Here is a 24,928-nt window from a genome sequence, read left to right on the forward strand (position 1 = left end):
TAAGAGCGCTGGTAGTCAAGGAATTCACACAAGGCAGAACAAAGGAGGTAGAAGTTTTTTGAATATACCACAAGGGAGAGGTGGGCAGGACAGCAAAGCAGACTGTCTGCCAAGAGGCAGTGTGGGGGGTTGTAGTTAAAGAGGGAAGGTGAGGAGGTATGGCAACGTATGGAATTTTCCTTTTTTGGTGCCCGTGGTCTGGGTGTAAGTAACCCATGGGTCAGCTAAGGCTTTTATGGATATTTGGAAGTGGGTTGCCTAATGGGCTTTTTGTATTCAGCCTGGGAGTTGGGGGTCACTGTGCACCCTTCTACATTACTCAGGCTTCCATTGTTCAAGTTGGTTGCCTAAAAGCAACCTCTTCAACTAGGGTAAAGCTTCTAGTGAAATACCTAAACTTCACTCAGGCTGGGATGGAGAGTCATATTTGTCTTGCATCTTAAACATCCGCATTTTCTCCTTTATCTTATACATCAAAACTATTTAAAAAACTGTGGACTCAGAAGGGTTTCTAGGTCATCTGTGGTCTGTTCAAAAAACTAAGCATAGGTTGTGTAGTACCTAGGTATTTTCTCAGTCAGCTTTTCTAGAGGGGCATGCTATTCTGCAATTTTTTTCTTCTTCAGGACGTTGCTTTGGTTGTGGAGAAGTATAGCCTATATTTCAAAGTAGGATTGTAGTGGAAAAAGTATGGATTTTGGATTCAAATTGACTTAAATTGAATGCTGACTGTAACCCTTGTTGCTAGTTGGTCTTGGCAAAATACCTAATCTCACTAAACTTCAGGGAACTCCTATGTAGAGTATAATTATATCCAACTTTCAGGGTTGTTTGAAAATCAAAAGAAGGAACACATGTAGAACATCCAGTGCTACTTCCTAATACTTAATCTGTACTCAATACAGTGTAGTTAATATTACAGACATTTTTGTTTCAAAGCGGATTACAAAGATTACAAAGTACTTTCATACATAATCTCATTATATCTTCAAATCACTTTTATAAAGAGGAAGAACGAGTATTTTTTTAAAAGTATTTTAAAATGAGGACTTAAAGCTAAGCAATAGGCTAGTATCATGGAAGGGATGAGTCAGGCTCAGGATTTCTGAGTACTGATTTAGTGCTCTTTTAATAGACGAGCCCTTGGGAGGTGGGTGTGGCAAGGTAAGCTTCTCTGAAAGAGTTTGGTCACCTTTGACATTGTCTTACTTCCAGTCTAACCTTACCCTGCAGCAGAACCAGATAGCTGAGAACATTCTGAAACTACAGACCTTGCCCCCAGGGAGAGGTGTGGGGTAAGTGATAACAAGGTACAGAGTTGATCCATTAACAGTGTTATAACCGCGTCCCAAGTTATAATTAGAAAACAGATATGTATCAAACACTGGATTTTTTATGAATATTATATATAATATTTATTATATTATTATGGCAAAAAAGTAACAGGATCAAGTGTTATTAATCTTCTTTAGGTTAGTACAAACTGGTGTGCATCGTGTTTTGAAAAATAAGGACTAGCTTTTAAGCACAGAATAGAACTTGCTTGTTCATTTTGTCCTTAAAAGGGATGTTTTAAAAATTACAAAGTGAATGTTTGTTGCTTAACATTTTCATAGGCTTAGGGGAAAGGGTTATGCTATGGATAGATAGCATTTTAGTTAAATTGAGGCTACACAGAAATAGATTTAAGTTTGAAAACTTGCACAGAAGATCATGGTATCGAATATGACAGCTAGATTGTGGTTTGCCTGGACAATGTACGTTTAGCAGGCTTTTCTTTCTTTTTCTTTAAATATTCAGAAAAACTACAAAAAAAATCAGAAACCATTTTGTAGAGAAAAGATAAGATTGAATCAAAACTGTTTGAGATGATTCATTGGACACGACATTTAACTTTAATGAGATAATCATACAATACCTGATAAATAGGAAATCAGGAATTTTGTTTGCAACTTCTAAGAGAAGGTGTGGAGACACGGACTTTGTTAGCCCTTGTGTCATTGTGTGACTTAGAAAGTGATGCCTGTTTGGGTGAACAAATAGAAATGTCCTTTCTTCACAGTCCTATGTCAAATAGGTAACTTGCTAAGCAGATCAGGGGCTGGAATTTAAATTCCACTTATGCTTCTGAAACTAATAGGGTATAGCCAGAAGAATATATTGACATCCTGAAGAGGAAGAAGAAAGTTAAATTTGGGGAGTGTTGAAGGGTGGTCTAGTGTAATAGTGAAGAAGCAAAAGTGCATTTAGTGTGGAAGCAAGAAAGGAAGAAGCAGCAGAAGGTGGAAAGTGCAAGAGAAAAGTAGTAGGAGAATAAAATGCCAGTTTTGCTCATTTGCAATTTTACCTGAGGCCGGAGGAATCCTTGTATCCTTCCAGCCTGCCTATCTCCTTTACCAAGGAGAGAGGAATGGGAAAGGGGAAAAAGAATTTTTTTTTTTTAATGATTTTTTATTATATTATGTTAGTCACCATACAGTACATCCCCGGTTTCCGATGTAAGGCTCGAAGGGAAAAAGAATTTTCACGCTCAGCTTTCTTCTCATACTTTATTGCACGTAAGACATAACACAGTATTTATGGAATTTTCCTCATTTGCAAGACATTTTGGGATGTATTTCTCTTGAAGTTAAGTGGCATTTTGGGTGTATTTTGCAAATGAAAGAGAGAAGGCACAAAGGGCTTCTGCGACTTGCCAAGGTCACCCTATTCTTTAGGACAAAACCAGGATTAGAAACCCAGTAATAGAAATGCCACTACAAAGTTTGTCAGCGGAAGCTGAGATTTCTTTCTATAGCAACTTTTATGCCCCAATGAATTATCCTTTTTTTTTAGACTTATGTACCAATAAAAAGTATTAAGTTTAGTCAAAAGGAGATGCTTTTAAACAGTGTATTTGGAAGCATAAGATAGTCTGTAGAATGTGCTAACATACACATCTCTATAAAAAAAATGTGCTGATAAAGATGTTGGTATTAATTTTTTTTTATTTCTTTGAAAATACTAAGATTAAAAATGCTGAGACCTGCAGCTCTGCCCTCTGGATTTATGTGGGGTCCTGCTGGTTGCTTTTTATAAGGAGAGGATGCTTGATTAGTGTTAACACTAGGAGGCTGAAAACCTGTCAGGCTTTACATAAAAAATTGGTTGCTTGTGCCATGGTGTCAGCATTTATTACCTTTAAGCAATATAAAAAGCATTACGCCTTAAACTCTCTACTATTCCTAAAAATACAAAAATAAAAATATACTTTACATAATTTTTCCTTAAGAAATTACTCTTTTCTTGGATCACTCTTATTTTTTGGAATGAGAATATACAACTCCTACTGAGTTAATTTCTAATCAACACAAATTCAGAGCATTCACTGAAGGAAACATGGAAATCAGGAAAACAGAACACTAACTGATATATTCTAGAAACAGAAAAGCGTGGGATCAAGTCTGCTAGTTTCCTTAAGCCCTTCCATCCTCCATGCTATTCTATGAACCTTCTTAACACACTCCTGTTTCAGGGCCTTTGCATTTACTGTTCACTCTTCTCACTGATGTGTAAGTCACTCCCTCAGTTTCTTTTAACTCTCTGCTCAAGGGCCACCTTATTAGAGAGAATTTCTCTGACCATACTATTCTAAAACAACTTCCCTTCTACCTCACTATCAATCCCCTAACCCTGCTTAATTTTTCTTCTTTCTCACCTCCAACTAAAATGAGTTCCTGAAAGCAGGGACCTACTCTGTTTTATTGCTTTATCTCAAGCTTACATCATATGTGACACATTTGCTGAATAGAAGAAAGACATTTAAGTCCAGTTCTTGGTGGCTGGTTTTAAGAAGACTAATGATAGGGGCGCCTGGGTAGTTCAGTCATTAAGCATCTGCCTTCGGCTCAGGGCGTGATCCCAAAGTCCTGGAATTGAGCCCCACCGCAGGCTCCTCTGCTGGGAGCCTGCTTCTTCCTCTCCCACTCCCCCTGCTTGTGTTCCCTCTCTCGCTGGCTGTCTCTATCTCTGTCAAATAAATAAATAAAATAAAATAAAAGTAAGAGGACTAATGATAAGGTTATGATGTGCCCATAGGAAAGCCATCAAGGTCTAGATAGCTTTCATTTAGGGATCAGATTGTTCAGTGTAGATCCAGAAGAAAGGAGCAAGACCCCTGGGTTATAGGGAAGACAGATTTGGTCTAAAAGTAAGAAAGAACCTGATAGTAATTGCAGCTGCCCAAAAAGTATTTGATATTTCTCTAGACGCTTGTACAGATTGCATGACCACTTTGGGGATAATTGTAGAGGAAATAGAAGCATCTTATGCACATTAGATTATATTCTAACATTTCTTAGAAGTTTGTGATTCTGTTTTGACTCAATCACTGAGTTTGGTTATTCTTCAGTGCTGCTGGTCATATGTATCTATTATGTTAACATCCTAAATCAGGGGGTTGACAAATTGCATCTCCTGGGCCAAAGTTGCCCCATCACCTCTTTTTGTAAATAAAATTTTATTGGAGCACAGACCTGACATTTCATTTACATATTGTCTATGGCTTCTTTCACACCATAATGCCACAGTTGAGGAGTTGCAACAAAGACCCAGTATGGCACACGAGGTCTAAAATATTACTATGTGGCCCTTTACCAAAAAAGTTGGCCAGCCTCTGCCCTTAACCAATAAATTGCAAAAAAATAATACATAGCAATAAATAAATCTCTATTCAGTCTCCCAAATACCTCATCAACATCATCATCATTATTATTATTTTTGATTGTTGTATCAGTAAAGTTCCAACCATAATAATAGAAACCTCTCTGGATATTTAAATAGAAGGAATTTAATGAAAAAAAATTGGTTACACAGATGATGGAAGAGGCTGACAAGCCCATAGATCAGCAACAGCAGGAGGATGCCACCACTCCTCCCAGGGAGACCAAGGGAGGAGGTAGTTTTATCAGAGTCTAGGGGCTGGAATTAACACAGCAGAAGTTAGAATCACAGGATAGGGCCAGAGGATGGAGGGATGGGGTAAGTGTGGTGCTATTACCTGAAGTTGGAGTCACAAGAGATTCTACTTCTGCCTGTGATGCTGCCTGAGGTGGAGAGAAAGAAAAAGAAATATTCTGGCTTCTCCCAGTAGTGCCTTCATTGCCTGAACCATTGTCAGAAGTCAGCAGACACAGAAGCCTGGGAAATGGAGCTTGCAGAGTTTGTTCCCCTGTACCTAGACCCAACACCAGAACAGCTGCTAATAGTTATTCAGTTCTGCCCTAAGCCACATACAGAGCTAAACAGTTCACACGAATCTTCACCTAGGAGGTAAATACTAGTGTTATCCCCAGTTTATAGATGAGGCTTGGAAAATTAAGTACATTGCTAAAGGCCATGAGTTAAATAAAAGACCAAGTCAGAATTCAGGTTTGTCATACTCCAGAATTTTGCTTTTAGCCCTCCTGTTTTATAAATGAGGAAAAAGTTTGGCAAAGAAAAGAACTTGCAGGTGAAATGATAGGAACTCAGGTTACTCCTATTAAGTTTTCATATATATTCACAGAGCTAAAATTTTATGCTATTACTGTAGTATTTAGAGTTCAAAGGAAACTCCCATTCAGATGAAGGAGTGTCCTTACACCCTGAAACTATCACTGAGCAACCTTCTGTAGCCAGTGTACTCGGTAAAAGGGATTATTAAACTACCTAAGAGTGTTGAAAGAGATTAAATAGATAATGCATCTATAGACTTCTGAGTAGTGTGCCACAGAGCGGGTACTTGCTAAATACCTAGTAAATGCTAAGTAGCTGTTGTCATTGTTTATAATATAATATAATATAATATAATATAATATAATATAATATAATAACCACCTGAGTGGTTATCACAGGAAAGAGTATAGATTAGAAATTTTATGAAATGTTATCCAAGTGCTTTATTAAACTGTAATATCCTCCTGTTTTAACTTTGCCTGTATTTAGGATATTCATTACAAGATAGTCAAGAATGAGATTTTTTGTTTGCTTGTTTTTAGTGAATAGTCCTCATGATGCCTTAGTTTGTTAATTCAGGGCTTTTTTATGTTCCAGTGGTTCTCTGTGAAATGTCATCTCCTCTTATTATTTCATAAGTTTCTTTCATCTAGGATGGCCTTTTTCCAACTATTCCCAACATACGACCTTCTCCTTCCTGTACCCATGTCTTTGTCTTCCTTCTTAATAGTTTTAACCCCCTAGAAATATTTTCTCAACTAGCTCAATTCTTATAATACTTTATAATATTATAAAGGATAATTATTTATAATACTTGTAATTGCAATATACTCAAGATTTTCCTTCTCCACAATATTTCCCTAATTAATCATGTGACACATGGATCTTTTACCTTTATGCAGCACCTATAGGCCCCCTGTGCCATGCTGTTGTGTACTCACCTCCTGAGACAGTGCTGCAGTTCTCCCACTTGTCTCTGGTTTCTCGAACTAGATTGAAAGCCATGCCTGGATGAATATTTAAGTGGTTGGTGCTTTACAAATACTTAAGTATTATTTGAAAACTTGTAGTTAGAGTTCACAGTAACTGTATTTTTTAAAAAATTGATGATGTTTGCTTAAACACTAGTCTTGCTACATGGCAGAGCTGCTGACAACTTTCATCCTTGAACGGGATTCCCTGAAAATGGCTAGAATGGCTTTTCTTTGATCCAAAGATTAACACACTGTGAAACAAAACACCCCGGAGGTGTGTCTGTCTGTATGATGCACTAGGTAGCCTATGGTAAACAGTCATTTTTCATTTTTTTTAAAGACAAGTAAGAAGGATGATTTGACAAGCAGAATCATTAGGCTTGATATTGCAGTGCCGAATTTTAATGTGCAGAAGTTATTTTAAAATACAGGGCTCACAATGGAATGCAGACCTTTTGGCACTGTTTTCAGAATTTGAGGCTTTGGACTTGATATGGTAGAGATTTGAACCACAATATACAGGAAGTAATGATGACCATGCGACTATTTGCACATTGTGTTCTTTTATTTTTGTACATGCTGCAAGGGACCATTTACAATATACTGACCTCAGAAAACTGTATAAAGTAAATGTGGAGATCCAAGGGAGGGTAGTAAAAAGTCCTAGAATGATCTCTGAGAGTTTAATATACTCATCATTTATTCACAATTAGGAATTTTATCTCCTGACGTGTTTTGTTTTTCCATATGTGGGGGATTTTTTTTCTGTCAGTGTATCAAAAGCAGTGATTGTTTTAGGTGCTAGAACTGCAGAACTCTAAAAGATAAGTCAAATTAGGTCATATTGCTCAAACACTGTGAAATGTTATACTTTTAATTCTTTGTGAACTTAAAGATTGAATTTAGGATGGCCTGTGGTATTTGGAATCTAGACCTAGCTACATTGGCAAGATTTTTCTTTTTTAAAAAATTCAGGTAAAAGAAGCATTCCAAACTTTTAAAAACAAATAACCTTCTCTTCATCCTCTCAACATCCTTCTCTCCTCCCCACCCAACACATGCACATGTTTTGAACCAATTTAGGATTTTATTTTCTGTGATGTTCATAGATTAAATGTAAATCCTAGTAACTCCAAATTCCTTGAATTTGAAGGTGTTTAGACTTGAGGCCTAGCATTTGCCCAGTTCATTCCACATCTTAAAATATGGTTTTTGTCAAGGCTAGACAGTAAACAGCTATAGTAGTAGGGATCCAAACCACACTTAATAGTGCTGAATGTTGTGTTACAAACCTGCCTCTTGATTCCTTAAAATAAAGAGCTGGGAGTAGCTGTGGCAACTGGACCTTAAATAATGTTACCAAAAGAAATTTTGTGTTTTAGTTTCTTCATCTAGTTTTTATGTGTGTTCATAAGGACGTACCTGATGGATTGATTGCAAAGTGGACTGTGACATGCATCTTAATATAAAGTTATAAGGAAACTAACACTTAATTTCATATAAATTACTTCAGTTATTCATTCTGTGGCTAAGATTACAATTCAGACACATCAGTCTGAATACTGCTGTAGAACAAGTAAATGTAAAGTAAATGCCAGAATTATAACTACCGCATCAGGCAGTGGGCAAATGTGACGGGTTCAGGCAATTTTAATTTTCGGGACATTGTCCCTTAGTTTTGGTATTGTTCAACAATCATACCATTTATGATTTTATTTTATTTTAGCCATGTCCTTTGGGGGCCCGAGATTTTCGAGAGAAACAGTGTGCAGACTTTGACAATATGCCTTTCCGTGGAAAGTATTATAACTGGAAACCCTACACTGGAGGTAATGTATAACCTAGCAGAGCATTCATCATGCTTGAGAGCTTTGCAAATATAAAAGAATTTATAAATACATACAAACACACACATGCATTCATACACATACTGAAACACTAAAAATAGTGTTTGCAAATCAAAGCAGGATAATGTTTACAGTACTATAAAGTTTCCCTATAATAAAGTTTATGTTAGTAAAAATGATCAGAAATCATTTATAAAAACCTAATTCTATTTAACAAGGTACAAAAGTCCTAGAAAGGATATAATTCCAAATAATGCTTTTCAGTTCTTGAGACTTCTTTGGGGTATATGGACATTACATTATAATCATTTATAATCATTGACTGTTTGGAATTATCACCCTGAAAACAACTTATAACAATATAAATCAACTCAAAAGTGGCTAGGAAACCCTGTATTCTTTCTTGGTCAAAGGCCAAGGATCTTCCCACAGATTATTATTATTCTTTTTTAGTGTTGGGAAACAGTTTTACCCTTTAATTTGGGCATGTATCAAACACTAATTGTTCAGTAAACACCAGAAGTTTTCTTGTACTCCCAAAATACAAATTAAATTTTGTTAAAATTTTCTCATAGAGAAATTGAATGTACTTTTAAAAAACTTTTTTTGTTTGTTTTTTATTCTAATATCTTACCTTGAAAAATTTCCAACAGAGCAATATTAAAAGAATTTTACATTGATAAGAGTCTACCATTCACATTATAATATACTTTGTTACATATCTAGTCGTCTCTCTAGCCATTAATCCATTTATTTTTTAGATGCATGTCCTAGTAAATTGTAGTCATTGCTATACTTTCCTCTACATACTTCAACACGTATAACATTAACCACAGTTCAATACTTATTCATTGTTTTTGAGGTTAGACTGTGTACAGTGCAATGCACAATCTTAACTGTACTTTCCCTGAGTTTTGACACATGCATACACCTGCAAAGCCCTATTAACATATAGAACATTACCGTACCTCCAAAATTCTTATAGTCCTCACAGTCCTTCCCAGCCAATAGCTGCCTCTACCTATTTCTTTCAAGAGGCAACCACTGTTCTGATATTTTTTTCCTTGCCGTAGATTAGTTTTGCTGGTGCCAGAACTTCATCTAAGTGAAATCATGTCATATTTACTGTTTTGGGCCTAATGTTTTTGAGATTCATCCATGTTATTGCATGTATGAGTACCTTATTCCTTTTTATTGCTGAGTAGCATTCCATTGTAATAACCAGTTTGTTTCCCCATTCTGCTATTGATGGCTGGCCACTTGAGTTGTTTCTAGTTTTCAGCTGTTCTGAATAAACTGCTGTGAACATTTTTGTACAAGTCTTTTTGTGAGCATATGTTTTCATTTCTCTTGGGTAAATATTTAGGAGTGGAATTGCTGGGCAATTGTGTAGGTGTGAGTTTAGTTTTAAAAGAAATTGCCAGATGTTTTTCCAAAATAATGTACCATATTACACTCCCACCAACAACATATGAAAGTTATGTTTGTTCCACGTCCTTGCCAACTTTTGGTATTTTCAGTCTTCTGCTGGTAGGTGTATAATAATGTCTCAATGTAGTTTTAATTTGCATTTTCTGATCATTGATTATGTTGAACACATTTCTATGTGCTATTGATCATTTATAAATGCACAATGAAATGTGCACAATGTGCAAAGAAATAAAATGGTAGCAATATTATGCTAGCACTACACTGACTGAATTATTTTAAATGCACTGTCTTGGACACAGGTAGTATAAGTTCCTCCAATTTTTATCTATTTTTCAAGAGTTCTTTGGATATTCTAAGTGCTTTGCATTTCTTTGTAAATTTTAGAATTACTGTTAATTACTACAGAAAAACATGCTGGGCTTATGATTGCTCTCTTGTTGAATCTATAGATCAATCAAAGGGGAACTGATAAATTGACAGTATTTTAATAATTGACTTCAATAGTGAATTTATGAACATGGTATATATATAGATATCTATCTATATATATATGTTTTCTTTAATTTCTCTCAGCTGTGTTTTGTAGTTTTAGTGTTTGGTCTTACACTTATTTTGTTAAATCTATTCCTGAGTAATTTTTTGGAAACTATTGTAAATAAAAGTTTAAAATATATCGTTTTCAATTGCTTGCTCTAGTATCTAAAACTACATAGATATTTGTATATTAAATTTGTATGCTGTGACCTTCCTAAATTTACTTAGTTGTTCTCTTAGAACAAATATTAGTCCTAATAGTTGTTTTGTAGATCACTTAGGATTTTCTTGGTAAATAGTCATGTTATCTGGAAGTAGAGACTGTTTGTATCAATTGTTATGCCTTTTGATTCATGTTCTTGCCTTAATGCACTGGATTGGCCCTTCAGTACAATTTGTTCATGTATAATTATGGTATTTTTCTTTAGTCTGTTAATATGGTGAATTGCTTGATCTATTTTATGTCAAACCAACCTTTTATTCCTAGGATAAACCCCATGTGGCAAAGATTTTTTATCTTTTTATATGTTGTTGGATTTAATTTCTAATATTTTATTAAGGATGTTTGCATCTATTTTTTTAAGGAGTACTGATTTGCAGAATTTTTTCCTGTCATTTCTTTGACAAGTTTGGGTATTAGAGTTAACTCTGGCTTCCAGAAATAGAATCCCTGTTCATTTTGGAAGAGATTGCAGGATTGGTATTATTTCTTCTTTAGAATAAATTTCACTACTGAAACCAATCAGACTTGATATTTGTGGGGAAAAAAAAAATTATTACAAATTCAACTCCGTTAGGTAAAGGGCTATTCAGATTTTTAAAAATTTTTTATGTCTTCAAGAAACTTATGTTACTCCCATATCCCATTTCTTGACAGAAAATTGATCATAACATTCACTTACTATCCTGTTTAATATCTATAGGCTCTGTAGTGATATATGCTCTTTCATTTCTGATATTGATAATGCATATTTTCTCTCTTTTTCTTGATCAGTCTTGCTTGAGATTTATTAATTTTATTAATCTCTTCAAAGTATCAACTTTTGGCTTTAGTACTTTTCTCTATTACTTTTTTCTCTTTTATTAATTTTTGCTCTTATATTTATTATTTTTAAATTTGGGGTTTTTTTGCTTTTCTTCATTACCAAACTTGATTTTTAAAAAATTTCCCTTAGTTCAAAATCTTTTCTTATTTACATTGTGATTTCTTCTTTGACCCATGAGTTATTTAGAACTATGTAATTTTTATTTCCAAGTATTTGATATTTTCTAGATTTTTTGGTTATTGATTTATAATTTCTACTATGATCAGAGAATACTCTGTATGATTTAAATTTTTAAAGTTAATTGAGATTTGTTTTGTAATGCCATTTATTGTTCATGTTGATAATCTTCTATCTATACTTGAAAAGGATGTGTTTTCTGCAATTGTTGGATACAACGTTCCATAGATACCCATTGCATCAAGTTGGCTGATCGTGTTGTTTAAATCTTTTATATCTTTCTGATTTTTTTCTGCTGTAGTTCTTCTGTCAGTTACTGAGAGAAGTGTGTTAAAATCTCCAACTGTTATATGGCTTTGCTTTCTTTTTCTTCATATATTTCAAATTGCTTTTTATTAGGTACATATATGGTTAGGATTGTTTTGTCTTACTGTAGGAGGAAAATAAGTGTCTGAAATAATTTACAGATTTAATAATTAGCGTTTGGTAATTATGAGCTTAGTGAATTAACCCTAAATTCATAATAAGCTTTCACTGAAGGTAACTGGTAATGATGTGACCTTCCGTTTAGAGAATCATCTTAAATGTTTTCTCAAAATAATAGCAGTACCTCTCCCCTCTCCTGAAAACTCACTGTAGCTGAGTGGGGTGCCTGGGTGGCTCAGTTGGTTAAGTGTCTGACTCCTGATCTCAGCTTGGGTGTTGATCTCAGGGTCCTGAGTTCAAGCCCTCTTTTGTTTTTTTAAAAAAAACAAAAACCAGAAAACCTCACTGTAGCTAAGGAAGCTGAACACATCTTCAGTAATAAAAATGGGAGAAATGTATTCTTATTATCATCACATAGGGTAGTGGTCTAAGGAATACAGCCACAGCGTTTATATGTTCTACATGTCAAATACTACCTTACATAATTAAATAATGTTAAAAATGAGTAAACAAAACTCATGGTCTCTTTTTAAAGCCTGATACATAAAAAACTACATTAAATTCCAAAGCATTACAATAAAATATGGGGGAAAAACTGTATTGAGTAGTAATGAAAAAAATCCCAGTAAGGTTCACGGAAATTTAGAGCAATTTTATTCATGAGAATCTTACAAAAATAAATATAAATACCTTGATTATCAGTTCAGGAAGAAATTATTCTATTTATTACTTTGTTATATTTGTGCTCAGTAGAGCAAAAGGTATCATTAACTTAAGTCTCATAATAACATTTTAAATTATATAGAAGTTCTATAGCCTATACACATTGAAAATGGAAGTAAACATGGACTTAGGCCAGCGGTGGTAAATTGGCAGTTCAGGAACCAGTTTTTACTTACATAGATGTTTTAATCTCCACAGTATTTTTGAAAACTTTGAATGAGTTACCAAAAAGAGTTTTTATTTTAAAAATCTAGGTTTCCATCTTCTCATGAAAAAACAATATCTGACAATATTGGGCCATCTTCTTGCATTATACAACAATCAACTATAACAATGATCTCCTTTAATGGAATGTTCTCTCTAATTTACCATTGTCTCTATCACTCAGTTGGCTTGGCTCTTTTATTCCACAAACCTTCGCTGAGATTTGTACTTTCTACTGAGATTAAGCATGTCATTTTATCTTTCTGCTTTATTTTCTTTGTTAGAAACAGTCTTCTTTATTTCAAAGAGAAATTTTATCAGCACGATTAGAATACAACCAAAGTGTTTTAAACTTCATCAGATGAAAGTTGAACATAAAGTGTTTTTAAGTCATAATTTCAACCAGTAGTTGCATATTTATAAGTAGCTTTCTCATGCACTGTTTTGAATAAAATAAATTCATACATATTGCTATCTTTCCAATATACTATGAGATTATTATATTACTCTGCTTGTTTTTTTAAATTGCTACTGTTTATGCCTATTTTTCACATCAACCGTAAGAAATACAAATTTCAATAACAAAATGAAAATGATGAAGCTATGCTATTCACAAAATAAAATTAGGTATTGTTTTAATTATTCATGTTCAATGCTATATGTAACTATCTTTGATTTAGTAACAAGAATTATTCAAATTTAATGCTATAGTTAATTTTACCTTTCATTTGCTTATCTTGTAAAAACTTGTCTCTACTTAAAAGCCACATTCATGGAATATGATATGTTTAAAGCAGGTATAAGTTTAGAGGGTTTTTTTTTAACAACTACTATATCCCTGCTCGAAGTAGAGTTTTTTGTATCAGCTTCAGTTAACAAGTGACATATGTTGTAGAAATTCCCATTTGCTATATGAAGTTATTGTGTCAAGCCTCAAACTTTATTTTCTTAGTTTTTTAAAAAACTTTTTATTTTGTCCATTTTTTTCAACATTCAGGTACCTCCACTGTGATCCCTTTTGACCTATATTGTTAAATATATATTGGAAATACCTGAACATTTTAAACCTTAAAACTGTTCAATAGATCTTCTGTCAAGTTGCCCAAGCAATGAAAATAAATATGAAATTTTAGCAAAGGAGGAAAGAAACCTACACATCTGGGTATATAGTGAGGGAATGATGTCTTTATGAATTGTAAATTTACTGTGGTTAATGTGGAATCACTGTTTCTTAAAAGAACCACTCCATTTATTTCTTTTCTGCTGTATTTGTCCAGGTGGGGTAAAACCTTGTGCGTTAAACTGCTTGGCTGAAGGTTACAACTTCTACACCGAACGTGCCCCTGCAGTGATTGATGGGACTCAGTGCAATGCGGACTCACTGGATATCTGTATCAATGGAGAATGCAAGGTTGCTGCAATTATGAATTTTACTCCTTTTTTGGGGAGCTTTTGAGACTTTTGTCTTTTTTTCTCAGATAGTCACTCCTAATTAATACTATGCTCAGTTTTAATAAAGAGAGCTACATTTTAGAGAATTTGAATTTCCAATTAGGTTGACAATACATATAGTTAAAGGTAGAATAGCCCATTCATATTCAGACATCATGCAAATATGATTTATTTTGGTGTTCTGTTTATGTATGTAGTAATTGCTAGAGCTCTGAATATATTTTGGACTTTAATTTCTGTTATTCTGTTCCGTTTATAAACAGATTACTAAGATGATAGGAAGAAAGAGGGAACAAGGATTCAGCTCATATTCATATGGCTACCACATGTTTTCATTGGAAGATTGTTTGATACATTTCATAGCATAATTTTTCCTCCAAGTGTGAAACAGCTATGTTCCTCCTACTTTGCCTCTTTTTGAAGCATTTTGAAGCACAATGGTTTTCATTATAGAGTTAGTCTTTACCTTATTAAAGCATTTATTTTAGAGAACTAGCCAGACTAGTTGAGAGTTATAAGGGCAAATCCATGCTATTTTCCTAGACCTGTGTATAAATCTAATCATAATAAGAAAAGCCTCAAAAACCACTGTTCTCATAACTTTTTCCTTGTTTGTTTTTATTTTATATTAAAGAGAAGCACAAAACTAAGTCTCAAAACCTGAGAAAGAAAAGATAAAAATACTAACTGTTTTGTGTCATAATTTCTTGCAAAAGTTTCTGTCCTTCAGGCTACTTGATTCTCAGTGTATCTGATGATCCTGTGCCTGTGTGTTATTTCTATGACAGTATTAAAATGTTTTCGGGTAACAAAGACAAAAGTACATATTTTATTCAGAGATCACATGCCTGATGTCAATGGCTAAAGGTCATTATACAAATTCAGATGCCAAATATGTACCAAAAACATATAAAAATCCACATTTCTATGATTAAATTCAAAACTGAAAGGTAGAATTTCAGCTTCCAAGATCATATGCTTACATATCCTTGTTTTTATGGCAATTTTATTCAGCTGGTGGAAACAGGTGTTCATTTTTAAAGGTTTACCCAGTTTTGAATTCCATGACTAATCCTTGACACTAACAATTGGATATCCAAAAGAGCCAGTGGTTTAGAAAGGTCAAACCATAATGCTCAGTCAAGCCTCCTGCTGTTTATAACCCTGTGTAGGACAACATGGCATTTTTCTTAATTCTTGCATTTCTTGATTGAAGGTATAAATAAGAGTCCATTGCGAACAAATTATAATATTTTAAGATTTGGAGCATGGTATCTATAAATGAAGAAATCTAGGTTAGAAATACAGACATAACATTTTTGGGGAATCAATTTTTTTTTTTCTTTAAACTTATATGTGGAGAAATGTTAGCGAAGAATTTACTAGACAGTGAAGGAAAAAGTGGAAAGAGGAAAATATTTCCTGTTTTGATTTCCTTTACTGGAAAAAAAATGAATAAGTTATATTTATTTGGTTAGTTATGGTTCCAAGAATTCCTCTTTATGACATACTGAATATTCTTCTTTGTTTTCAGCATGTAGGTTGTGATAATATTTTGGGATCCGATGCTAGGGAAGATAGATGTCGAGTCTGTGGAGGGGATGGAAGCACATGTGATGCCATTGAAGGGTTCTTCAATGATTCGTTGCCCAGAGGAGGTGAGTGTGGAGAGAGAATTCTTCCTCACACCTCTGATGTCCTGGGAATAGCCAAAACACTTGATTTCTTTCCCACCCCCTTCTTTTAAAATTTTTTATTTAGGTAGACAGTGTTTTTTCCCCAAGTTGCTTTTAGTCTCTTTAGTATTAAATATAGATTCATGTAAGATATTTTAAGGAAATATTGTTCCCTTTCTACTTGACTTCATTTAGCCATGTTTCCCTCAGATGGGAATTCCCACAGAGCATTGATGGGAGACCATGTGTTGAGGAAAAAAACCATGAACCAGTATTATACATGTTGAGGCTTTAAAGACTATCTTGAGATATTTTAGAGAAAAAGAAAAATACTGCAGATGGGTTCATGAACCCAAAGGGGAATTTGCCCATATTTCATAATTTATAAAGTGCTAAGTCAAAGAAAGATTGGAAGAACAAGGAAACTTATTACCGAATGGTTACTAAACACTCATTCTCTAACCAAGGCAACATGCTGCTTATTACTGGCTATCTTCTGTGTTCTAGGCTACATGGAAGTAGTGCAGATACCAAGAGGCTCTGTTCATATTGAAGTCAGAGAAGTTGCCATGTCAAAGAACTATATTGGTAAGTAGCATATTTTGCTAGATTTTTTAAATTACTGAGGAAAAAAGCAGCACAGTATCCTGAAGGAAAAGACATATTGTTTGGGTAGAACACTTTAATGGTAAAATGAAGGAAGTTTCAAGTTTTATAAGACCAACATAAGAGCTAAACAAAAAATTAATGGTTTATAACTTATTCTTCACTGGGTTGGTTATTTGATTTAAAAAAATCAATTTTATTTAGATATTTATATATGATAAAATGCATTTATTGTAAGTGTAAGGGGCGCCTGGGTGGCTCAGTCGGTTAAGCATCTGCCTCCAGCTCAGGTCATGATCCCAGCGCCATGCAGTCGAGCCCCGCATTGGTCTTTCTGCTCAGTGGGGGTCTGCTTCTCCCTCTCCCTCTGTGCTCTTTCTCTCAAGTAAATAAATAAAATCTATTAATTTATTAATTTATATATATTAATTTATATATATATTTATATATAATCTATAAATTTATTAATTTGTTTATGGTTTATGCTTTTGTGTCCTGCCTTAGAAATTTTGCCTACCCCGAGGTTGCAAATATTGTCTTCAATGTTTCTTCAAGAAATTATATTTTTAGGGGGCACCTGGGTGGTTCCGTCTATAAAGTGTCTGACTCTTGCCCACGCTCAGTGCAGAGTCTGCTTGAGATTCTCTCCATCTTCCTTCCCTTCGGCCCCTCCCCCCTCACTTGTGCTCTCTCTCTGTCTCTCAACTAAATAAAGAAAGAAAATCTTTTAAAAGAATATGGCCCATTTGAGTTCTTATGTAAGGTATAAGTAAGAGTTCAATTTTTTTATATAGATATTCAATTACTTTAGCACCATTTGTTGAAAAGACCATTTCTCCCATTGAATTACCTTGACATTTCTGTTAAAGATCATTTGAGCATGAATGTATGGATCTATTTCTGTTACTTCCCATTGATATATATATATATACATATATATATGTATATATATATATAGGTGTCTATCCTTAAATCAAAACTATGATGTATAAATTAATAGAGTTTTCCAGGAGAATTCCAAAATAGGAAGCATTAGCATATCTAGGTCTTTTAGATTTCTGTATGCAGTTTAAAATAAACTTGTCAATTTCTACAAAAAGAGATTACATGGAATGCATAGATCAATTTGGGGAGAATTGCTGTCTTAAAGATATTATCTTCCAATACATGAAAAGATTTACCTGTATATTTATTTAAGTCTTTATATCTGTTCACCAGTGTTTATTTTTCGGGGTACAGGTCTTGCACCTATTTTTTTTTAAATGTACCACTAAATATTTCATGCTTTTTGATGTTATTATAAATGGCATTGATATTTTAATTTCATTTTTGAAAGATTTGTTGTTACATAACAATACAATTGATTTCTTTTTGTATTGACTTCACGTCCTGTGATTCTTTCAATCCATGAGAGTGGAATATCTTTCAGTTTGTGTTGTTTTCAGTTTCTTTCATCAGTGTTTTATAGTTTTTAGAGTACAGGTCTTTTACCTCCTTGGTTAAGATTATTCATGGGTATTTTATTCTTTTTGATGCAGTTGTAACTGGGATTGTTTTCTTTTTCTTTCTTTCTTTTTTTGAAGTTTTTATTTATTTATTTGTCAGAGAGACAGAGAGAAGCAGGCAGGCAGAGGGAGATGCAGGCTCCCCGTTGAGCAGGGAGCCTGATGTAGGACTCGATCCCAGGACCGTGGGATTATGACCTGAGCCCAAGACAGATCCTTAACCAACTGAGCCAGGCATCCCTGGGATTGTTTTCTTAATTTCTCTTTGAGCTACTTCGTTATTACTGTATCGACACACTACCAATTTCTGGGTGTTAATTCTGTATTCTGCAACTTTACTGAATTCTGTTATACTTCTGATAGTTTTTGGTGGAGTCTTCAGGTTTTGCTAATGTAGTATCATGTCATCTGCAAATAATAACACTTTTTCCTTACCAATTTGGATGCCTCTTATTTCTTTTTTCTTGTCTGATCACCGTAGCTAGGATTTTCAGTACTGTTGAATAAAAATGGTAAGAGTGGACATCCTTGTCTTGTTCCGGATTTTATAGGGAAAGCTGTCAGTTTTTTATCATTAAATATAATGTTAACTGTTGGTTTTTCATATATGGCCTTTATTATGTTGAGATATGTTCCCTATAAACCCACTTTGTTGAAAATTTTTACCATGAACAAATGTTGAGTTTTGTCAAATGCTTTTCCTGCATTTATTGCGATGATCATATGCTTTTTATCCTAGTGTTTCTTTTTCTTGATCATGCTAGTGAAACATTTGTTGATTTTACTGAACTTTTCAAAGAACAAGCTGTTGGCTTAAATGATTTTTTCTGTTATTTCTCCATTTTTCATTACATTGATTCCCACTGTTCTTTTTATTGTTTCCCCTTTTTTTTCTATTCACATTGTGTTTGTTATTTTTTAGCTTCTCAGGATAGATTATTGATTTAAAGAAGTTTTTTCTACTTTAAGCATTTCACACTGTAAATTTCCTGCTAAGCACTGCTTTAACTTCATCCCATATATTTTGATACATTGTATATTCATTACCAGTTTAAAATATCTTCTTATTTACATGGTGACTCATGACTTAGAAGGTATTATTTAATTTCTGGATATTTGGGGTTTGATTTCTACTGTAATTCTCTTATGAAGAGAAAACATACTTTGTATGATTTTCATTCTTTTATTGAGATTTGTTTGATGGCCCAGCATATGGTCTATCTTAGTGATATTCCATGTGTACTTGAGAAGAATGTATATTCTGGTGTTATGGGGTTTAGCATTCCATAAATGTCAATTAGATTAAACCAGTCAATAGTTTTCAGTCTTCTATTCTCTTACTTATTTTTAAGTGTATAGACATTTAAGATTGTTATGTCTTCTTGGGGTTCCTGGGTTGCTCATTTAGTTGAGCATCTGACTCTTGATTTTGGCTCAGGTCATGATCTCAGAGTCGTGAGATAGAGCCCCATGTTGGGCTCTGCACTGGACATGGAGCCTGCTTAAGATTCTCTTTCTCTCTGCCCCTTCCCCTCTGTGTGTGTGCATGCTCTCTCTCTCTCTCTCTCTCCAAAAAAAAAGAAAAAGAAAAAGATTGTTAGATCTTCCTGATATATTGAGCATTTTATTATAATCAAATATTCCTCTTTATCCCTGCTAATAATCTTTGACCCAAAGTCTGTTTTGTCTGGTAGTAATCTAGTCACCCAGATTTCTCCCAGATTAGTGTTTGCATGGGAAATCTTTTTCCATCCACACACTTTTCACATGTACGGGTTTCTGAATTTAAAATGTTTCTTGTAGATCACCTATGGTTGATTTCTGTTTTTTATTCTAACCATCTTTGCTTTTTTAATTCAATTTAAGTCTACCATCTTGCTAATTTTCTATTTGTTTTATGTGTTTTTTTATCCCTTTTATCTTTCTTTTTTGTCTTTAGATTAAGTATTTTATAGTGTTCCATTTGATCTGTACTAATTATTTATTAGTTATACTTTGCTTTATTTAGTGGCTGTGCTAGAATTTACAAAATTCTTCTTTGTCAGAGTACACCTTCAAATAATTTTACACCATTTTTGTATAATACAAGGCCCTTACAATAGTTTATTTCCATTGTCTCCTTCCATCCTTTGTCCTATTTTTTTTAATACATTCTATTTCTCTATATATTATAAACTGCCTAATACGTTGTTATTGTTTTGGTTTTAAAATGCCAATCATATTTTATAAAAATTTAAAAATAAATAAAATTATTTTCTGTTTACCTACTTATTTACTATATCTGTCATATATCCTTTGTATAGTTCTGAACTTCCATATATATATATATATATCTTCTAATTTCTTGTCACTATATTTTTTTCCTTTAAAACCATGGAGTATATTATAATAGTTGTTTAAAAGTTATTTTTTGCTAATTCCATAATTTCTGTCATTTTGGTTCTATTTCTTTTACTTGGCCTTTTTCTTGGTTTGGGTCAGGTTTTCCTGTTTCTTTCCATTTGTGGTAATTTTTTACTGGATATTGTACATTGTGAATTTTTCTTTTTTTTGAGTCTGGATTTTGTTTTCTTCCTTTAAAGAATGTTAAGTAACTTGCAGATCTTTTGAGACTTGTTTTTGAGCTTTGTTTGGGTAAGGGCAGAGTAGCCTTTATTTTTGAGTCTGCTCAGCCCTACTAAAAAGGCATGGTTCTTTTTGGGTCTCTACTGAATGCTCTAGTGGTTGAAACTCTGAATTCTTGCTTTGGACATTTTTCAGCTTATCATTCCCTGGTAGTTTTTTGGTTTGGTTTGGTTTGGGGTTTTTTTTTGCCTGGCTTTATGGAATTTTATCCTACGCATACAAAGATTGCTATTCAGCAAGAGAGTCCCTCTTTCTACTCTAGATCTCTGGTCCTGCAAATTCCAACTATCTTGGCCTTCTCAATTTCTCATTTCTCTCTTTTAACTCAGTGAGACAACCATGCTTTGCTTGGGTTCTGCCATTTTACACTGACAGAAAGTGCCTCTACCACTCACCTTGTTTGTTTTATTCCAGGTATCACAATTCTGGGTAATGTTTAATTCAAAAGTTTTGTGGGTTTTCCAGTTGTTTACAGTTGGAGGGCAAGTCCAATACCAGTTCTCTCAACATGAAAAGAAGTGGAAATTTTATTTTTTTGATGTTTGATCCTTAAAGATAGATTTAAACTCTTCAGAAACCCCTAGCAAGACTTGGATGAGTTCTTATTCCCTTGGAAATATCCCCTTGACTTAAAACTTTTTAAAAATAAGACCACATCTAGAATGCTTCTTTAGATAGAACACTAGTATAATCAGGCTCTTCCTTCCTTCATTTAAGAAGAGCTCTTTACTGGGGAACCTGGATGGTTCAGTCAGTTGAGTGTCCAATTCTTGGTTTCAGCTCAGGTCATGATCTCATAGGTCATGGGATCAAGCCCCGTGTGGGAGGCCATGCTGAGTGGGGAGTCTGCTTGGGGGTTCTCTCCCTCTTCTCCAACCGCCATTCTCTTTTTCTCTCTCTCTCTCTCTCTTTCTAAAATAAATGAGTAGATCTTAAAAAAAAAAAAAAAACCCTCTATTTTTACACCATAATTTTCGGTTCTTTTCCACAACAGAAGACTAAACAATAATGTTTTTTTCCTTTGATAATGCTCTGTCCATAAAGCCACATCTTCCTCCCTTATTCATTCCTTTTTAAATACTTTGTGTTTTTCTGTACTGGTTATAATACCAGCAAAAGTGAGTTAGAATCTGTTCATTAAGTAGTTGAGAAAATGGAAAGTGAGAGCTAAAATTGAAGCAGTATTCAAAGCTGCCGGCGGTGTGTGGGGGGAGGGTTGTTTTTATTTTTGTTTTTAATATTTTGCTATATACAGTCTCAGCTGTCCTTATATAGCCAGAATACTTTTAATGTGCTAAATGAGACAGAAAACTACTGGGAGAGTTGAAAATAAAAACTTTAAGTTAGAAGAAATAAATAAAGAATCAAGTAATTCTTAAAATTGGTTGACATGTTCCTATCTCAAAAGATTAATTAGATTTATTTTTGCAATTAAATGAATTTTCACAACATATCTGGAGCCAAGAAAGTACAAGTAATTTGCCAGGCAGATAGGGTTGGGGAAATGGATATGGTCTGTAATATTAAGTACAAGAGGTAGAGGTCCAGAGAGTCAGAGACTCTGTGTGCCATGACCTTTTTAGTCCTTTTGGCCTGCTTATTCATCTGACCTGATAAAGAAAGCACTGTGTGTTTTTTTAAAGATTTTAAGAAGAATTTATTTACTTTAGAGAGAGAGAGTGCGTGCATGTGCTGGGAGAAGGGGAGAGGGAGAGAAGACTCTCTACTGAGCATGGAGCCTGATGCGGGTCTTGATCTCACAACCCTGAGGTCATGACCTGAGCCAAAATCAAGAGTCAGATGCTTAGCCAACTGAGCCACCTAGACGCCCCTGTGACAAAGGTTTTGAAGAAGCTAGCATGCTAACAAAAAATTATGCTGACATGTTTGTCATTGTCAAATCATGATCATTATCAAAATTATCATTTATTTATGGGAGTTTTTATATAGTATTGCTAATAACCCTTTTTCCTATCACATATTTTTTTAAACTTTTAAATTCATTATTTTCCTACAGAGGTTTAAAAAATTATGCATGCATATTTATTAGACTTATTCTTTATAGTTTCTGAGTTTTTTTTGTCATGCCTAGGAAACATTTTCATACCCCAATATTATTTTTAAGTTCTTCCATGTTTTCTTTCTAGCATTTTATTATTTAACTATGTTTACATTTAAATATTTACCTATCTGGCATTTATTCTTTCTGTCTTTTTTTAATTTTGTTTTTATTGAGGTGAAGTTCATATAATATAGAATTTAATGTTGTTTTTTTTTTTTAAGATTTTATTTATTTATTTCGAGAGAGAGAGTGTACAGGGGGAGGGACAGAAGGAGAGAGAGAATCTCAAGCAGACTCCAAGCTGAGCATGGAGCCCGATGCGGGACTCCATGTCAGGACCCTGAGATTATGACCTGAGCCAAAATCAAGGGTCAGATGCTTCACCAGCTGTCACCCAGGTGCCCTGGGTTTATTTATTAACTGTTTGTCTCTGTTGTTCTGTCTGTCTGTGTGCCAGTACCACAAGTTCACTTCACCTCATATTCATATAATAATCATTTTAAGTTTTAGATAAAAAAGTCTGCTCCCTGCTCTCACTCTTATCCCCAATTATTGCTTTTGTTATAATTTCCCTTACTAGTTCCATGTGTTTATTCCTCCAGGTTAAACTTCCATTTCTTTTTATTAATATCATCATAAATACTTAATATCTTCTTGACATTCACATGGAAAATTACCATGTTAATTTGTACTTAAGTAAATAGTCAAGAATCCCATCTCTAAGTGGAAATGGAATGGGTATTCTTTGTACACTCCAGTGCAGTTAATAAGTGACATTGTGGTAAATGAAGTTTCACACTTTTAGTAGACTGTGATTTTTTTAAATTTTTATTATTTATTTTTAGCTTTGAAATCTGAAGGGGATGATTACTATATTAATGGTGCCTGGACTATTGACTGGCCTCGGAAGTTTGATGTTGCTGGGACAGCTTTTCACTACAAGAGACCAACTGATGAACCAGAATCTTTGGAAGCTCTAGGTCCCACCTCGGAAAATCTCATTGTCATGGTAAATGCGTCTCTGCCACTTAACTTCTACCATTTGTAATCTGCCCTGTAAGGTACAGAGGGGCAGGCTTTATTATCTCTGTTTTACAGGTGGTAAAATTAAGGTTAATAAAGGTAAAATGGTTTACCCAAGGATATAAAATTTGGTAAGGTTAAGGCCATATTGCTCCTTCCATATGACTGATCTTTTCAATGCCTGCTTAAATAAAATTCTTATAACCAAACAAGTTGAGAGAAATGGCTCTAAATTACCCATGAAAATGGGAGGAGAAAATTCAATATAAGTGCATGTGTTCTACAGGTTATCTTAAATTTCCTATAAGACTTACTTTATGATATTTTCTTCTTCAAGAGAAATAATAAACGTCTGAATGAAGCCTCATTGTATTTTAATTATCTTCACCAGTTGTTTTCAATGGCAGGTTCTGCTTCAGGAACAGAATTTGGGAATTAGGTATAAATTCAACGTTCCCATCACTCGGACTGGCAGTGGAGACAATGAAGTTGGCTTTACATGGAATCATCAGCCTTGGTCAGAATGCTCAGCTACTTGTGCTGGAGGTAAGACACCCACTAGGCAGCCCACCCAGAGGGCAGATGGAAAGCAAAACATATTCTGAGCTATGCTTTATGTTTGCTAAAGAAGCTAATTGGAAACATTTCTTGCAGGTTTGCTTCAAGCTGTAATTTAGCAAAAGAAACTTTGCTTTAATTATATTATATTCCGTTTGTTTTTAACCTCATGTAATTTGTACAGATTTGTTGGTAAAATACATCTTGGCACAATGAGTGTCTCTGCTGGTGCTTCTCCCAAGACTATCTTGAAGGTGGGCTGTTTGCTTTTCGTGAACACATTCTTGGTAAAGAACATCAAGAGTTTTAAATAAGAAAATGAGCAAGAATCAGACGGCACAGATGCAACTTCTTGTAATGGGGGATGAGAATGTATGTCTGTGTGCTTGCGTGTTTGTGTTTGTGTGCTTGTGTGTTTCCCACAAACCTATTCAAACTCCCTTCTCCAGCCATCACAGTTAAGGGGCTATATACTGGGATACTACGATAATTCCTGGTGTCTGGGTCTCCGGGTTAATGGTGTATGCTGACCCCATTATAGTCCCTCAGAGAGGTAGCTGCTAGGCGGTGGTTGGTGATGTGTT

General features: G+C 34.3%; 1 protein-coding gene across 1 annotated transcript in view; it reads left to right on the forward strand.

Moving 5' to 3' along the window:
- Positions 1 to 24,928, forward strand: part of LOC103663878 (A disintegrin and metalloproteinase with thrombospondin motifs 6) — a 175,439-nt gene that overhangs the window by 98,029 nt on the left and 52,482 nt on the right. The window contains exons 7-12 of the mRNA XM_040622694.1: positions 8,176 to 8,278; positions 14,115 to 14,248; positions 15,824 to 15,947; positions 16,473 to 16,553; positions 23,609 to 23,808; positions 24,194 to 24,332. Coding sequence (XP_040478628.1) covers positions 8,176 to 8,278; positions 14,115 to 14,248; positions 15,824 to 15,947; positions 16,473 to 16,553; positions 23,609 to 23,808; positions 24,194 to 24,332 — 781 coding nt within the window. The remainder of the gene's footprint in view (positions 1 to 8,175; positions 8,279 to 14,114; positions 14,249 to 15,823; positions 15,948 to 16,472; positions 16,554 to 23,608; positions 23,809 to 24,193; positions 24,333 to 24,928) is intronic.

This window comes from Ursus maritimus, unplaced genomic scaffold, assembly GCF_017311325.1.
Source record: "Ursus maritimus isolate PB19 unplaced genomic scaffold, ASM1731132v1 scaffold_5, whole genome shotgun sequence".
NCBI classification, from domain to species: domain Eukaryota; kingdom Metazoa; phylum Chordata; class Mammalia; order Carnivora; family Ursidae; genus Ursus; species Ursus maritimus.